This window comes from Centroberyx affinis, unplaced genomic scaffold (genome assembly GCF_046629955.1).
Source record: "Centroberyx affinis isolate AG114_WGS23_722 - 3 ecotype Tasmania unplaced genomic scaffold, CSIRO-AGI_Caff_v1 ptg000247l_1, whole genome shotgun sequence".
Taxonomy (NCBI): domain Eukaryota; kingdom Metazoa; phylum Chordata; class Actinopteri; order Beryciformes; family Berycidae; genus Centroberyx; species Centroberyx affinis.
Window position 1 is genome coordinate 53112 of NW_027278930.1, and position 18331 is coordinate 71442.

General features: G+C 42.4%; 1 protein-coding gene across 2 annotated transcripts; it reads right to left on the bottom strand.

The window, feature by feature from the left end:
* Positions 1 to 10776: 10776 nt before the first annotated feature.
* Positions 10777 to 17967, bottom strand: LOC139665417 (glycerol-3-phosphate dehydrogenase [NAD(+)], cytoplasmic-like). Of its 2 annotated transcripts, none has more exons than XM_071544434.1 (8): positions 17841 to 17967; positions 16706 to 16883; positions 15608 to 15679; positions 14327 to 14465; positions 13767 to 13879; positions 13211 to 13444; positions 12351 to 12457; positions 10777 to 11107 (listed from the first exon to the last, which is right to left on the bottom strand). In XM_071544434.1, the coding sequence occupies exons 1-8, from the start codon at positions 17879 to 17881 to the stop codon at positions 11011 to 11013; spliced, it is 981 nt and encodes a 326-aa protein (XP_071400535.1). In that variant the 5' UTR covers positions 17882 to 17967; the 3' UTR covers positions 10777 to 11010. The 2 variants fall into 2 exon arrangements, with proteins under 2 accessions (XP_071400535.1, XP_071400528.1); XM_071544427.1 differs by having other exon boundaries at positions 15608 to 15748.
* Positions 17968 to 18331: the final 364 nt, after the last annotated feature.

Consider the following 18331-nt stretch of genomic DNA (forward strand, 5'->3'; position numbering starts at 1 on the left):
CAGCTACCGTGAGAGCAAATACCTTCTCTTATCTACTAGGCGGTGTACCAATAGCTCAGATACTCAGAGAGTCACAACACAAACAACAAGCACAGGACTCCAAACTTACTGTGTGCCAGCCGGATCCGCTCCACTCAACAGGTCTGTGGCTCCCAGATCCTCTGAGGTGTTTTGGGTAGGAAGACAACGTGTTGATGTGGAATTTCCTTTGAAGGCAGCTGAAAACATGCTGTCGTAAATTCCCCGGGAAGTGTTTGCAGGGGAAGCCACACACACACTGACACACACACAACACAACACAAACAGACCGACACACACATACACACACAAAGATAGTCTCTCACACACTATCTGGGCTGCCAGTGCTGGAACTCTGCAGCAACACCCAGTAAGACTTGTAAATACAAGGGAGGAGGGGTGGGGGGGGTGGGGGGGGATGGGAGGTGGGGGGTTAGGGAGGCGGGGTGGGGCGGGAGGATAAGGAGAGTGAGAAGAAGTTCCACATTACATCACCGGCAGCTGTTGACAGGCTTGTGTTTATTAACTAAATGCCAGGGCTGGAGGAGTCACACCACATGACACATGCTCACACACACACACACACACACACACACACAAGTTTGCAAACATTGACAAGGCATGCACTCGCCTCTAAAACCCTCAGCTGACAGACACCGATGCTCCACGCATTCACACACACACACACACACACGCATGCTTTTTTTTGGTAAACACACAAACCCAGTAATATCGGCTATGCTTGGAATCTCTCAGCCAGGAAACAGTCCAAGTTTCTCTCTCTCTCTCTCTCTCTCTCTCCTCGGTCTGACGGCGTTACCTGTCGTCTGTTTACACTGGCTGCCTGACTTTGCTGACTGGACCGAAGAGCTGCTTTGCCCTGACTCAGATCGCAGTAACTGTAATGGTATGACTGCGAAGGGAGAGCCGCCGCTGCATTCCTCAAGTGTCTCGGCTTTGGCAGCGTCCCCAGCCTCTTAGCTCAGCCTCGATTTCTCTTTTTTTCTCCCCTCCCTCCCTCCCGTCTCTTTCTCTCTTTTCTTGCCCTCTCATTTAAATGGAGGCACATGACTCCCGGCTTAACTGCCAACTAGACTTCTTTATCATGCCGGCTGGGAGCCACCGGCGCTCTGCTTTTCATTGGCCTCTCTGCAGGACACTCCTTAACACACTGCATTCCTCGCCGCCACCCATCCTCGCAGCCCACAAGGCGAAAAGATGTCGAATCGACATTCTCCCCGATGTCATATTTCAGCTTTTTGGCAGCAAACACAGATGCAGAGTTCTATCAGAATGGAAAAAAAAGTAGTTTCTCTTGCAGCATGCTCTACTTCAGCACTGTCTCGCATTAAACAAAGCAATCGGCAAAGGTGAACATTTACTTGAAGTCAACTTTCATTTGATTTGGTGTTTCTTAGCTCGCTGCCTGTGGGTAGCGAACAAAAGGCAGTGTGACAGAGGCTGTCAGCTACAGCGTCGGCCACGTCACCCACTGTTTGTCATCCAGCACCAGTGTGAACAAACGCTCCGCTTCAGCCCCGTCTCCCTGCTGCATTCTTTGCGGTCTCAAATGCAACCGTTTCTCTCCGAATTCCATCCTGTTGTCGCATTCTTCTCCCCTCAGCTCACTGCATTGCAACATTGTTCGCCCAGAGAGAGAGAGACGAATGAGACGAACGAGTAGGCTGATGACAACGGCAGGACAACCAGACTCGGGGCGGCGGAGGGCTGAAAGATTAATGGTTTTCATGAATTGCACTGAAAAAAATCATTTTTAAAACAATTTTCAAACTGTTTTTAAACTAGGCAAGCAGCCAGACCGAGCAGAGAACACGATCCCGGCTCGTTCTTTCATCACGGTCATTCAATTAATCCTAAATGTCAGAAAATAGCTAATTGGATAAGAAGCAGCGTCGCATTATACTGATTGGCATCAAATGTTATGAAAAAGAGAGCCAGTAATATGTGGAGATAGGCCATGTCATTATTTTTTGACATTTGATAATGCCAATCTTTGACTAATTCATTGGAAGCATGTGATGTTTTTCAGTCAACTTATTGCCTTTGCTAGATGAAAAATAAAAAATGCCACAACATATCATGCAGAAACTACACTTAAAACTGTACAGCAAGCACATATCGTATCTGCAATGAGAAATCCACAAACGCAAACAAATTCAATGTCAAAGGCAAAGGCTCTAATAGCTTTTACTTTCCGTCCCTATGATGCTGTAAATGTCCTCACTGTCAATGCTGTTAGTTTGAAATTTTTACAAGTCCATCGTAAACCTGAAGGTCTGACAGGCACAGTCTGCTACCTGTCCCATCATGAGAACCATCACATGTGTTGTGTGTGTGTGTGTGTGTGTGTGTGTCTTGTGAGGATGGGAATGCACTTGGGTGTGCCCCTCTCTACAACAAGTACCTTAAATTCCCCTTCCCCTCCTAAATCAAATCCTCTCTCCCACATCTCCCTCCTCTACTCGCTCTGATATGCTCTTCTTATCTTGAAGTAAAGGATAAAAGATCCGTTGTTCTGCTGTCCTCAGCGTTTATTTATTTCAGGATCACAGGACTTGACTTTCCATGACTTTTACCATGAAACGTTATTTTGTTTGCACATTTTATTCATTGATTTCATGGATCACTAATGTTTTTGTAAGCTAATACTTAATTCTAAGGCAGTAATGTGTTTCAGAGTTTCCCCGACCATTGAATAGATGTGGTGGGTCGCCCTGTTGTTTAGAGCCGCTAACCCTAAAAGAATTTCATTAGTTTTTGGTTTCAATGGAGAGTTTTAGTGTCACATGATGACCTAAAGGCTGTTTCAGAGTCTTTTCACCCTGACAGGAGTAAAATTCTGGGGGGAACTCTGAATCCTTGTAGGTTTTTGGGCTATGGACATGGTAAAATTTCAAGAAATCGAATATAATGGCAACCTACATTGGTCAAACCCTTGCACTTACATTCACGCGCATGTGTGTGTGTGTCCTGAGGGGCGTATAGCAGGGAGGTGACGGGTAATGATTCTAGAATATATGTCTTGACCTGCGGCACATGAGGATCCATTCCAGGCAAGAGCTCCAACTCTTTCATGTCACAGGTCAGAGCGCTGCAGGGGCGCCGAGGAAACGATTTGTGTGGAGCTGAGGAGAGGAAAGCCATATATTCAGCCGCGGGTCAGAAAGGATGCAAGGAGACGGGTCAAAGCGTTTAGTATGCGCGCAGTGACTTAAGGAAGTTCCGGTCCTACCCACTGCAAGTGTGCCTAAGCATGGCAGAGGAAATTGTCACCTCTTAAAGGGTAATAGGGTCTAGGTTACCCATCTCCAGAGGTGGGGACTCGAGTCACCTGACTTGGACTGGAGTCAGACCTGAGTCACAATTGCAATTGCTTGAGACTTGACTCGATGCATGAACAGAAGACTTGAGACTTGACTTGGCTTGGGTTCTGGTGACTTGGGACTTGACTTTGACTTGTACTTTGATGACTTGAAAGGGTTTCTAAAGTCTTGACTTGAGATCTTGTGTTTGTGAAAATGACTCAGATTGAAAGTGATGAGATTTGTTCCAGCAGACGACTGAATTTAAATTCTGTTTTCTGAATTTGTACGGAATGATTGAATTTATTGAAGTTGAAACTGATTATAGAAATCAAACTCATGATGCTCTTACCAAGTCTTTATCCTATTAAAACCATATTGCATTGAAAAGTCCTAGATATTTAGTTTTAAATTGATACTGGACTCTTGATTTGTTCTGACTTGACTTGGTGTTCTACATTTAGACTTGGGACTTGACATTAATGACATGGACTTGACTGAGATTGACTTGGTCACACATCTGCCCTTCCAAACAGTGACCACAGCAAAGACTAACACAGAACAACAAAGACTAACACACAACATCATTTCTGAACATATCTGAATATACACAAATAAGTAGTCCAATCAAGTTACATAATTTCAACGTGTATGCATTAAATAATCCAAATATCAGGCAACACAATGAAAAAAAAGAAAAAAGAAGCATGCCCTTGTGCTTTACATTCTTCCTGCTGGTTTCTGCACACAGTCAGCATAGTTGGAGATATCAGCGCTGCCATTCATTCTTGCACAGCACGAAAACAACTTCCACAGATCGAGATAATCCATCACAGTAAACCTGAAGCCTTAATTTGGTTTTGTCAAGGTTTATGTTTTATCCTTATTTCATTGCACCCCAGTTGAGTGTTTTCATGTCAGGGTGCTGCGTTACGTTCCGCTCTGCTGCCTGTCAATCACCTGACACCCACAGGAAGAAATGGATTTCTCCGCTAGGAAATAATCCCTCAAAAACATGCCACTTTACAAACTTTACTGTCACATAAATGCCTTTTTATTTGGGGCGTCTTCGCTATGTGGAACTACAGTTCATTTCAAGCTATGTTTGACACCGTAAAGTTTGTATTTAAAAAAAAACAAAGAACAAGTCTTAAAAAAATGACATATGGCATGCATTGGGACATGACTGGAGAAATGTAAACTAGATGTAGACAAAAGTAAATAGCCTATAACTCTACATGACAGCGGTATTTTCCTTACACAACATCTATTGTCTTATATTCAAAAGCCCAAACGTGTAACATTGGAGCTGACATAGTGAAGAGGGTGGAAAATATTAAGATAAACACTGTTTCGAATTAGAATTTAAAAGGTCAACAGCTCAAATATCACAACAAATTAACCACAGACTCTCAGGATAATGCATGGGGAAAAACACTGACACAAACACAGACACGGATAAATAGCCATGCAGTATAACCCCCATCCAGTTCCAAATGTGTTAGGCTGCTTTCTCATTCAACCACAATGCCTCCCTTTGGATTGCTAGCTGCGATTGCGGTTAAGACCAGAGCGGTCATAAAGCAGTCAACTCTGCAGCTTGCCGCAGTACTTACAGCTCCTCTGGTGTACCTGCTTTATGGAAAACCCTCCAGCGCGCGTTGTCTCCTATCAGTAGACGCTTTGAATGCGAGTCTTTAGGGGCACAATAGCACCGCAAACATCTGTAATCGAAACACCAGACGGTCCCAAATGCCTAGACGCACCACAACACTTTCCAGACAGAACGTGGATAGAAATTTATGAAAAAAGCAGAAACAACAAATCAGTTGAAATACAGTAATAAATGGCAGCCCTTCTCTTTTTGCAGATTCAATAAAAAGGTACAATGCCTGCTGTCCCGTAAGATAAAATCTCATGATGCCTGATGCGGCTTGAACTAATAACGATGTGGCTCAGGGCTAATTTACATTGAGGGAAATGTAAGACAGTTGCTGGAAAACATATTGAATCTGATCAAGGTTGTGAGATGATGATTTGCCTTTGCCTCGGTCCCGGTGCAGCAGAAGGGGGGGCTGGGGGAGGGGGGCAGTTTGAGTCTCTTTTGGTGGGTGTTTTCTCAGAGGAGCAGAATGTGGCTTTGTGCACGGTCCACGCTACACTGACATGTTGGAATGCCACATCCATGTTATTTGCAGCCGCACTGGGAACGCGGCAACGTCCCCTTTCACATCGGCGGGCCCCGGCAAAGCATCTTAATGCGTATGAGAGCGCGCACGGGCCCGAAAAACACAGCGGGGACTCAGAGCCGTCGGAGGAGAAGAAAAAAAATACATGCGGTAAAGATTTTGTGTTCCATAAATCAGGGGGAATTGTGGAAGTCTGTGCTGATGTCAGCTACTCTTGAGTCCACAGGAGATCAACCTAAGGAGATTTAGATGGACCAGGATGTAATGTGGAATAGAAAAAAAAGGACGAGACATTATCCAGCTTTGACTTTGTCAGCCCTTTGTCTAGTAAGAGATGTATTGTCATGATAAATCATACTTTCTCGCCTGTTTGCCAAGTTTTCTACATCCACATAAGGACTGATATCATTTCATACTTAATCAATGTGTTTTTTCACCAAGGTTTTTTATGCAGCAAACAAGGCCCGGGCGTCCTGCCAAGTCTTTACTGTACAAATTGACTTGCTTTCATTGAATTACGGTCAATGGTTTCCCGACGCAGCCTGCCTTCCACCCGTCTCGTCCCTTTCCATCCCTCCGGCTGCTGCTCGCAGAATCGATGGCTGTCCAGAAGGAGCGAGGGAGGGAAGGTGGGGCCGTGTCTTATGGCTGTCCCATGCAATCTTTTCCACTCTCCCTGAGGTGAGAGGATGGGATCAGAGAGAGAGAGAGAGAGAGAGAGAGGAGGAGAGAGAGAAAGAGTCAAACAAATGGGCCTTGTGTTTTCACCCCGTGTTTGTATGCAGTGCCACGGCCAGGCGCTCTGCCAAGTCTTCCTCCTCTTCCCCCCCCCGAATGGCAAACAGCAGAAGAAAAAGACAAGCCCCTCCACCACCACCTTCACCTTCACCCCCACCCCACTCCCCTCTCCCCTCCTCCCATTTCTCTTTTCACCCCTCGAACACAAAAGGAGGCAGAGGAGGAGGAGGAGGCCTTCCCCATGAAACGTGCCTGGATTAGGCCGAGGCGATGACGAAGAAAACCGGGGCGAAGGATGAAGAGGAGGAGAGGAGTAGGAGTGGTTGTTATTTCACGGGACGAGACTCCGCGCCCTTCGCCATTGAGCTGCCGCCAGCTGGGATGAGGAGTGGCGTCCCTTCTCTCTTTCTTGCTCTCTCTGGGTTTCTCTTTCTCTCTCTCTCTCTCTATTTTCGTCTCTCTTATGTTTTCAATGGGAGCATTGTACGGGCAGCGGGGAGGATACCGGGTCCCATTTGGCTGTCATTGACATGTAAAGAGAGTGTGTGGCAGTGACAGCTGAGGAGATCAGGGGCCTGTAATTAGCCGTGTGTAGAGAGGATGTAGGCCGGACTCTCACCCCCCCCCCCACCCCACCCCCACAACCCCCTACCCCACACACACACACACTCCCTGTCAAACACACACCCCCTCACACACAGGCAAACGCGTACATGTACACACTCATGTATACAAGATACACAAAAACACATACACAAATACAGGCAAATTATTTACAGTATACACACAAACACACACACACACAAACACTGACAGGAATGCATACCATGTACAAACAGGCACACACACACACACACACACACACACACAGATATACAGTATACACAAACACACGCCTACATTCACAGGCAAAACGATGTATAGTATATATACACACACACACACACACACAGAGGCAAAATCACATGCAGCAGACTAGACACACACACACACACACACAGATATACAGTATACACACACTACATTCACAGGCAAAGAGATGTATAGTATATATACACACACACACAGAGGCAAACACATATACAATGTACACACACACAAACACACACAAACAAATATAGAGTATAAACTCACAGGAAAAAACACATGCAGGCAAAAAGCTATACAGTATATAAACAGACACACCTACAGACACATATACACACACACAGAACATGCTTACATGCACACACACACACACACACTCATATACATATACACCCACACACTCAAAACGCAAAGCTGCCCGGGCTTGTTTGGCTATCCCTGTAGGTAACGTTACGGAAGAATTATCTATTAGCCTACGTGTGAGGTTTCACATGGAGCCAGACTCTTTAGGTGCTATAAATCTAAAAGCGTGAACCATGTGGTCTGGCCTGGGGTGGCCCGCATATTAAAAAACACCCTGGGGTGCTCAGGGGAGAAGTTTGGATGCAGAACTGAGAGCGTCGTCCATGGGAGACACAGGTGCGATAAGCCGACTGTGAATAACAGCCTCGTCTCATCACACCTCATAAATCACGCACCATATTGAATGCGGAATGTACTGGAGAGTGTCTTACTGTAATACTTTTTTTTTTTTTTTGGGAGGGGGGGAGGTTGTCATGCAGATTTGTGTTTTGTGCATTGTGTTAAACTGAAAACACAGGGATGTAGTGGAGGATAAACTCGACCTAAAGATCTAAATTTACCCAACTTCTTATCCGTTTATTCACCTTTACAAACTGATATTAATCTTTATGATCGGGTATCTGCAGATTTCACAAATTTAATATACTCTGAAATCCTTTAAGGTGAGGTCAGTAAACGTCACACAGCTCGCTCATGTTTACCAACCTGACCATAAAGATCGACCTAGTCTTACACTTAAATGTAACCTTAAGTCAAACTTGCTATAGACACTTACCTGTTCCTACTACTTCTTGATTGTTGTAGATCTCTAATGGCTTGTTTCTGCCTCTAAAGACGCTCTCTCTTCTTTCCAGGCTCTTTCCAAAACCAAAGATTTGCCATCTTGTATGAAACAGCTTCGGTATGCTGACAGTTAGGCCGACTCGTTGCCATAACAACAGAGTTCTTAACTCAAGATGAGCCAGGGGGGAAGGCGGCTAACTTTCCTACCTCAAAATAAGTCAGTCATAACAGACAGTCTTAATTAGTCCAACCTGAGGATGTAAGACCAGTCTAAGGCTTAGACTAGTCTTAAACTGGCTTTATGCAACTGGTCCCAGAAGTTCATTTGGGCTAATAGGCGAATAGGATGACTCAGCAGGTTCTCATTAAGTGAGGATGGGACGCTCTTCTCTATGGCAGCCCCTTTGTGATTTAGGCCAATAAGTTTTTGTTGCATAAAACTTTGCCTAGTGCAGCTTTAAAAAGAAAGTTCAACTCAAAAATATTGCTTCGCAAGGTAATGAGGGGGTGAGGTACATGTAAATCAAAAATAACAACGCTGACCTCAATCCACGCTGTTATGGTATTATCCAGCGCTGTCCGAGGGGCCTCTCACTGGAGGACAGTGTGTGTGTGTGTGTGTGTGTGGGGTACCGACAGACAAGTTACCGTGGTGATTAAGCCTCTCTTTCAAGCTCGGGTCTCATCTGAAGGTGGTTCCCTCTCTTTGAAACCGAGGATCTGGGCTTGTGTCAAGCCACCGCAAGGGTCTCAGCGCTCGCTCCAAAAAAAAAAAAAAAAAACCCTGATGACAGTTGCTGTTACTGGATGAGAGGAGCCGTCCCACGCCGGACAGGACAGCAGCTCCACGAGACCCGGCTCTCCCATGGGAACGCATGGAAGCCCCTCGTGCCCCCCCCCCCCAAGCTTTCCAATGAACCCCTCACCCGCTTTGATGTCCTGGGATCAAGCGGGGGACGATACCCTGTCAAGCTACCCACAGTAGAGGGATGGAGAGATACAGTAGAGATAAAGAAAGACAGACTGAGAGAGAGGAGGATAGGCAGAGAGACAGAGATTGAAAAATGCTTAAACTATCAGACTTAATTGGTGACGTTTCAAAGTGTCCACACAATCCCAAAGAAAGGAGAATATTATTTGATGTCAGATGTGGCCCAAGATAACTCAGATTGCATGAGACAGACACAGAATTTCTTTATTGGAAAATCCAAAATATGTGGAAATAAGAGGCAAATACCACCCTGCATTCAAAAAAATATGTTCCAGATTGTTCTCCTCTCTCCAATTTCAGGAAATTTCCAGTAGCGCTTGGTGAAGAGGAAAAGAGTGTGTGTGTTGCTGGCAAGTTTTGTCTCAGCATGCTACAAACTCCACTTCAACTTAGTCTACAGATAATAGCGACATAATGTAGTGTCTATCACCCATTTCAAATGTTGTATTCACTGTTTTGTTTTTGCTCTTCTATCTGTATGATGCTTTGCGATGTGCAGGAAAAAAATGGTTCTCTTCCATTCATGTCAATAAAGCTTAATTGAATTGCATGGAGACAGAAAGAGAGATGCAGAAGTAGTGAGAGAAAGAGACGCAAACAGAGAGAGGAGAAAGATGCAGACACAAAGATAGAGACAAAGATAGATATAGAGAAACAGAGGGAGAGGAGAAAGATGGAGACAGACAGACAGAGAGCGAGAGAGAGAGAGAGACTATCAAAGGTTTCACCAGTCTGACCTGTGACACGGTTAGGAGATGGAGGGACAAGGAAGCTGTTTGTTCTTTAATCCGCTCTCTCTCATACTGAGTTACAGGAGACCGCATGGGAATCAGTTTCAGCGCGTCACACACCGAGTCTGGCATCTGACACGCAACTGAGTCGACACGCCGCAGAGACACGGCCGAATGTCAAGTTCCCCTGATTCACTGAGAGTACTGAGAGGGTTTAAAATATATTGTGCATGAAGTGTTTTCATAACTGGACGTGAAAGGACACGCAGTGAAAACGCTCGTTCTTTTGATCTCATCGTCTCGCATCAGTCCTGTGTATCTATTGTTTGTCTAAGGGAGGATTAGAGGAGACCAAACCGGAGCGTCTTCGTCCAACGCTGCCAAAACACATCGATGAGGACGGTGCGCCTCCTTGTGACGAAACAAAATATGATATGAAATAAAGAAGAGACTCGATTTGTATACAATGACAAAGTTTCATGAAGTGTCTCTTTCTGACTGGGCTGACTTCAGCTCTTGATGCTAAATAGAAAAGCCAGATTTCACTTTCTTATGAAGTGATTTTATTGAGGGAATTGTCAACTCCACAATCAAGATAAAAAAAAACAAGAATATGCAAAGAAAGTAAGACTACTTAGTTTGAATGTTGAGATTGTAAACATACTGTCAAGTAGTGAAATCTAACTCACCCTCTACCTCTATAAAGAATTTGAGGCGTGGTCTGCTTTAAAAAAAAAAAGGTCTGCAATTTAATTCCTGAAAAAAAATGATCTTTCTATAGCTTATGAAACATTACTTAAGTGATATTTCAAACAGTACTTCCACTTTTGCTGATAAAAAAAAACAGTTAAAAAGCAACCTGAATATTATTGCACAAAATATAACAACAAAATAAAGGAATGTATGATTGTAAAGCTAAGAAATAATAGGTCCCCTTGTCAAAAGTCATGAAATGTTAAGGAAAATGTAGAAGTGCTCCATAGCGGACGGTTTGTATGGGGCTGTTGTATTGTGCGTTCACGTTTTGCCCTCTAGTGGTAGTAAATTGCCATTGAAGGAGCGTCCCATCACATGTGTTCTGGGTGGTTCTGCAGACAGTGGATGAACTCTTTCACTTCCTTGCCCTCGAAGCAGATCTGATAGACCGCAGTGAACAGCGGAAACCTGCAGGAGAAAATACAGTCAGACTCAACTGAATGTGATCTTTGGCAGCTCACTGTTAGCAGAACAGGATGATATTTGTTTGATGTTTGACATTTGTTCACCACACCTCAACTATTCATATGATTCTGCCTCTAAACAATGTATTAGTAAAATTATTAATTTGTGTCTAACTGTATAGGCCTATTGGGATTTTAGTTTCCACATATCAATAATTGGAGAAGAATAATTGTGAAACATTAATTCATTCATTTCATTTAGAATGTCTGCTATTGTTGAAAATAATATTAAATTTGATGCTAAAAGTCCAGTAAAAATAATTGAATTCCTCAAATCATCAATGACTGTGATTAATAATGGTGAATCACAATATAGCAATGTAATCAGGATTATCATTTATCCGTACTCATGCAGCCCTATAATGTATTGAACAAGGTACTGAGACCTTGTTGTCATGTGAATATAATGGATGAAGTCTCAAAAGGCCTACCGATACATGATACTGTTTTATAATTGGTCCAGAACATAACTGACGTTCATCTGGTTTTGTTTAATCACATGCGATCACATGTTTCAATAAAACAGAACACGAGCAAAAAAAGAACACGTGATATTGCTGTTTTATTTTTCAAGGAAATCCCCTGCTATATCTTAAAAACTGAATAAAATAAATAAATTTTAGGCATTTAGTTCATCCCTCATGGGTTGAGGTTCAGTGCCTTGCTCAAGGACACATGGCTGCTAATCTCTAATTTCTCAACCTTTTTCATATCATGGACCCCCTAATTTAGTCCACATTAGAGCCATGGACCCCCATTTTATGAGATTTTGTCTCTCTGACCCAAATCTGAGAATATTTTTATTGTCAGATATGATTTTGTCCAGAATCCCATGACTATCTATACTGTAGGTAGAGAGATAGAAACTATGACCAATATAGTCATTCTTCTACATACTCTAATTGTGTTATTAATACTGAAGTTTAACAGTTCGTCGATTTGCTGGGGACCCCCTAGAATCCCCTAGAACCTCCTCAAGGACCCCTGGTGGTCCCCGGACCCCACGTTGAGAACCACTGCTCTAGGCAAGCAACTTGTGGCCTAATCATCATTTCTTATGCGATAGTATTCTGTATTCTGTCTCTTTATGTGGCAGCCTATCAGTCAAAAAATGAATGTCTGAAGTTTAGAGGCAACACGATACAACAATACTTTATACGATATCTGTATGAAGTAAATGGACTCACTTGTCAACCAGGTCCTTCTTCAGCAGGATCTTGTAGACCTCAGCTGAAGTCTGCGGGCCTTGAAGCTTCTGGCCGTTGAGCATTTCTGCCTCCAGCTCAGTGATGGACTGGAGAGCCACAACACACAGTTTCAATGTCGTTTAGCAATTTTGTGACATATTTGATCTTGCTGTTATTTACTCTTTAAAGGAATACAACAGGGTTTTGGGAGATTGGCCCGTAACGTCACGAGAACATAAGACAAACATCATCCATGTGTCCCTGGTAGATCATTTGCTCCAGTGCTGCATGCTAACACTTTAGCATACCCAATGTTGAGTGATAGTAGGCAACTAGCATCATCCAAAGTGTAGCACTTACCTTTTAGTAGTGGTTTTATTATATGACTTCATACATGATAAGAATGAAATATCATTAATTCAATATAGCTGATGTAGCCAGATTTATTTTTGGAACTATTTCAGGTGAGTAACCTGTTCACTTCTTATGGAAACAGGGAAAGTAGTCCCTGCTAGTTCAAAACAGTATAATATATCTAGTCAATCTATCTATCTATCAATCTAACAATCTCACAAATCTACACAAAACTGACAGACTTGGCTGTATATCATTTTAAATTTGTTACCATTTAGCTATAGAGCTGCTACAAGTTCCAACTTTCTCACTTTAGAGATAATGCTAGTCGCCTACTATCACTCAACATGGTGTATGCTAAGTGTTAGCATGGAGCACCTGAGCAAACAATCTACCGGGGACACTTGGATGATTTTGGTGTTTATGTTCTTATCACTTGACGGGTAAATCCCCTAAAAACTTGCCATATTCAAAACAATAACAGTCAATTTCGCTATCCAGCTCACCTTGGATGTTTTGACGAAGGCCTCGGCAACTTTGCGGTTCCGTCCTCCGTAGCAGGTGGTGATGAGGTCGGCCACGCCGCAGCTCTCCAGGAAGGTGACGGAGCTCACCTGGCCCTTGCAGAACATCTTGGTGAAGGCGACCATCTCCATCAGACCCAGCCGGATCACCGCCGCCTTGGTGTTGTCCCCAAAACCCAGGCCATCGCAGAATCCAGCGCCCACCGCCACGATGTTCTGCCAGGACGGAGAGAGACAGAGAGAGAGAGATAAGTTGTTGAGATGGGAGAGAGTGCTTGGGACACTGAGACTGAACTTGGATTGAATAAATTGTACACACAAAGGAACCAATGTTCAACTTGTCAGTCAAAAGATCTTCCTCACGTTAAAAGATACAGAGGTGATATGTGTTAAATGTTTGATTCTTTTCTACTTGATTAATAATTTTGAAACACATATGCTCTGATTTAAAACAAGGATTTTCAGCCAATGCAAAACAATGTAAATACACTGTACATAAACAGTTATGTTGTGTTTAATCCTCAGACGGTGGCTTTACCTTGAGAGCTCCACACAGCTCCACCGTGTCGCTCTCCTGGACCACATTGATGCGGAAGTTGGGAGTCTGGAGCAGCTCTTTGAAGATGTGGCCGTTCGCCTCGTTTTTTGCCCCTGTATTGAATGCAGTTTATTTTTTTTTAAAACAGACAGAACTCCATACAAGTAGTAGGCTTGGGCAATATCCAAAATGTAATATCGCGATACTGTCCCGCCAAAATATCGCGATATATGATATTATGGTGGGGAGGAGAGGGGGGTGTTATTTTTTGGGCGGGGATTTTATGATATTTCTTCCAAATTACATCACATTTCTAGGCTATAATAATTATTATTATTATTATTAACAGCCTAGAAATTTGATCTTACTATTCAATACATTCACAAAATATCGCGATATTCGATAATATTGAATATCGGCCCAAGCCTAACAAGTGGCTGTTCAAATTTAACACGGGTGATATAGAGAAGTAACAAGTAACAAGAATGAAACGGTGAAGTGGTTTCTGCCCAGTCAAATGCCAAAATCAGACTCTGAAAAAAAAAGAAACAGTGTCTAACCGATGGTGGTTTCACAGAACTTCTCGTCTGCCACCTCGTTGGCGATGTTGGCCCCCATCAGGACGCTGACCTCGATCTCTAGTTTCTCTCTGATGATGTCAGAGATGAGCTTCAGCCCCTCCGGTCCTTCATCCACACCCTGCATGATGACAAGCAATGACAAAGATGCACTACGTTTAGTACCAGAACTTTCTACTGTAACTTCTGTCCATTTCCTGGTCTGACTGATTTCAACATTGAGGCGTGGTGATGTCTTATCTCTATGAACCAGTAATCCCATAAAATAACATTACATTTACATGAATTCACCCCTTCATTTATGCAAAATCACTCTCAAATTAATTAAGGGAGTTATTAATGGAGGAGACCCCATAAAAACCATCTTAAACATCCCTTAATTTTTGACTCCTTACTAAAATTCAGGGAATCAGGAACTACCCATTAACAACTCATTAATAACCCTGTAAACCTGCATAAAAGGCATGACAATCCCTTAATTACTAGTATCTTCATGAATCAATCCATGAATAAATCCCTTAAAAACCCATGATGCTAATCTTACTTTTTTAAAGCTATGTTATTTTCAATGGATAATTAATGTTTATGTAATTGAGAAATTAAGGACATTTCAGGGATAAAATTAAGAGGCTTGGTTTCATAGTGATATAAATTCCCCCAAAAAAACCCACATGTGAATTCAAATTTCTAGAGGATTTGGACACGTTGGTTTTCACATGTGATCAATTTTTTCCACATTGTATTCTGACATCACGTGACAGTATTTACTTCAGATGTGACACTTTCTATTATAGTTGAAAAGTATTGTTTTTTTCCCCACGTTTTCACATTTTCATCCGTCATTACATCTGACAACATTTGTTTCACTCCTATATACTGAAAACTTAATTTCACATTTCGCAAAGAGACAATTCTCAGGTCATTTTCACAGGGGAAATGGGGAAATTTCACATGTTCTCAAATGAAAACGAATGTGAAAAAGCACATGCACTTCGAATTCATGTGGGTTTTCACATGACTTTTTTTGTAGCTTTTTGAAGCCTGAGCATCTCACATAACAAGGTGGCGGTTATTTTTCAGTCACAGTGAAGTTGCAGGGCTGCGAATTTTCTCTGTATTGCTCCACCGTGAGGTCCCATGATGTCACGGCCACAGAAAAACATGACACATGGGCCAGATCAGATGACAGTGTGTTTCCCCTTTTGCTGTCTGGGAGTGAAATGAACGATGAAGCCCAGACATGAAGAAGTATATGGATCTTACTTTGATGAGCGATATCCCGATGGTTCCCTCCGTGATGTGAGGCTTCATCTGATCGCACAGCTTGCCGATGAACTGGTGCGGGATGACGAAGACGAGGATCTTCGCTCCCTTCACGGCCTCGGTGACGTCTGGAACTGCCACCTAGTGAGGCACCAGCGAAGAAGTTAGACCCGTTACCGGTGTCTGATGACGTGTGTGTGATGTGATTGAATAAAATTAAATGATATGACCAAAACATTAAGGGTGAGCACATATCAGGGTGAGGAATTGAAGAGTCTTTGTCATATTCAATGCATTCCAGGAGTCATTTTGTGATGAAGTGCTCTAATTTATTTCATCTACTTCTACTTCAGTTAGTGATTTCCTACATTACCCAGAATGCCTTTGATAACCCCCAGTTCACTTAAATGGCGGCTCTAGGCAGAAGCCCCTCGCTCTTTGATTCTGATTTGGGACTGACACCAAAACCTGACGTTTACCGCTGATGTTTTAGATAACTGAACATTTTTCTGCTATTAAACTCCCATTGTAGCTGCTGGAAATATCTCCATGTGATGTCATGTTGTCAGCGTTTAGCCAGAAATAAGAAAAAGACACCACCAAACAACAAAATGGGGTGAGAAATAGCTGTTTGAAAGTGTTTTAGGGTGGATTATCCCTTTAACACCAGCCCCCAAAGATAATAAATGTGGGTGATGGCTGGAAAGTTTGTCTCTTTTCTGTTTTCAAAAGCAATTTATCTGCTAAAACAATAAATGCAGCTTGCATTTGAAGTGAAAAGGTTATTTTCTCTTAATGCACTAGATATTACAGACCTTAATCCTGAATGATGGGTCTGTGGTTGAGGTGAGGATACACAGTATTATTGCACGACTGCAGTTAGTGGATGACACAACAAACAAATGGATGTAATATTCTTGCGATGAGTTATAAGGTGTGGGTCAAGGTTCATTCCTCTTATCACAGCTTAGTTTTTCATAAGAGACAAGTTCCAAGATTGCAGCAGAGAAGCAATTACACAATTTGCAGATACAAGACCCGTCTGTTTTGAATGAATGCATGAATAGATAAAAAAATTCCCTAAACTGGGACACTCACCACATTCCTGGGCAGCTTGTGACCTGGGAGGTATTTGACATTTTCATGATCTGTATTGATGATCTCCGTTAGCTTCTTTCCATTGATCATTTCTTCGAAAACCCACATATTTACGATGGGGTCGAACCTGTTGGATGCTTTGACATTGTGCCCGATGATTTTGGCAATGGCAGAGCCCCTGGAAGGAGCAAAGATACAGTCAGAAGAACAAAGTAAAACTAAAGATCCAGAAGGTTATTCCCCAACCAATATCCACAAAGTAAAATACTTTGTGGATATTAGGTATTTGGGTATTTGGGTCTGCTGGCTTTGGACAGTTCCTACAAGCTTGAAAACCAAGCTTTGGTTTACATTTAACTTTAAAACCCAGTTGAGAATCTTGAATAAATCTTGAATAAAACTTAATAAAAGAGAACCCTATGCCAGCATGGATTAAACATATATTTTAGTGATCCATTACTTGGCTGGGTATGAAAAAACCCCCCAAAAAACTACAGTAATCATACATTTATAGAAGGATACCATAATCACAGCAAAGTCCCTCTAAAAATATGATTATCTACAATCTATCTCACTATAGAGTAACACAGACACACTATAAGTCCCTATAGGGCTAATATAGGAATATTATAGGCCTATTGATACCATAGGAGATAAAAAAAAAAAATATCATAAAGCACTATAAATTCAGTATAAACTCAGTACTGACTACCACAGACACACTTTACGTCCCTAAAAGAACATTATACGAATATTACAGTGATTTTTCATTAGGGGAAGTACTGTATACCCAAAAACCAGTTTGTACTGTGATTGTGAAGCAGAAGTGGAAGGTCTAGGTCGATTCTCATTCTTGATATAATGGGCGGTATTGTGTTCCAAAACAGATTATGAATCAAGGAAAATAACGGCATGGTAAGAATTAAATTTGGAATGCACGAGCCGGTATGACTAAATCTATAGTCTATATCTGCAAATCACACTTTATCAGAACTTGCTATGGCTTTGCAGTAGCAGCAGGTCCTACACTTCACACCGGTGATTACATAATGCTGTAAATTTGCTGTCTGGAAGACTAAAACATGTTACTTGTTTCTGCAGTACACATCTCCAGAAAGAGCAAAGGAAAAGTTACCAGTTTCCAGATCCGACGATGCAGACTTTCTTTCCAGGCATTTTTTGGAGGAGGAAAATCCCACTGTTTCAGCTGAATTGAAGAGTAGCCTGTTTTTTAGATCCGTCCATAATAACTTCCTCATACGCCCTATAAGTGGTGAGATACGGGCTCCATTCCTCCCTCCCCTGTCCTCCCCACGCCTACATCTCTATCGCATTTACAAAAGTTGAAATTACATAATAACCAAACATCATCTCCATCTTATCATCTCCCTTTCTTTCCTACCACAGCTAGAATACTTACTTTATCACTTATTTCCAGCGCGCAAACATTATCTATAACGTCTATTATTACTATTGAGTTCTGTAATAAAGTAAAGCAGCAGCTACTGTGTGTGTGTGTGTGTGTGTGTGTGTGTGTGTGCGCAAGGAAGAAAAACAAACGCAAATGTGCAGTGCATTAATGTTTTACTGAGCATGTATGATTTATTTAACTAGCCTTTTGTAAAT

Coding starts and splice junctions, on each gene's coding strand:
- LOC139665417 (XM_071544427.1), bottom strand. CDS start 17,881: ATGCCTGGAAAGAAAGTCTGCATCGTCGGATCTGGAAACTG. Junction 14,466..15,607: donor TCGGGATATCGCTCATCAAA/GTAAGATCCATA, acceptor GTCATCATGCAG/GGTGTGGATGAAGGACCGGA. Junction 13,445..13,766: donor AGCTGTGTGGAGCTCTCAAG/GTAAAGCCACCG, acceptor CCGTCCTGGCAG/AACATCGTGGCGGTGGGCGC.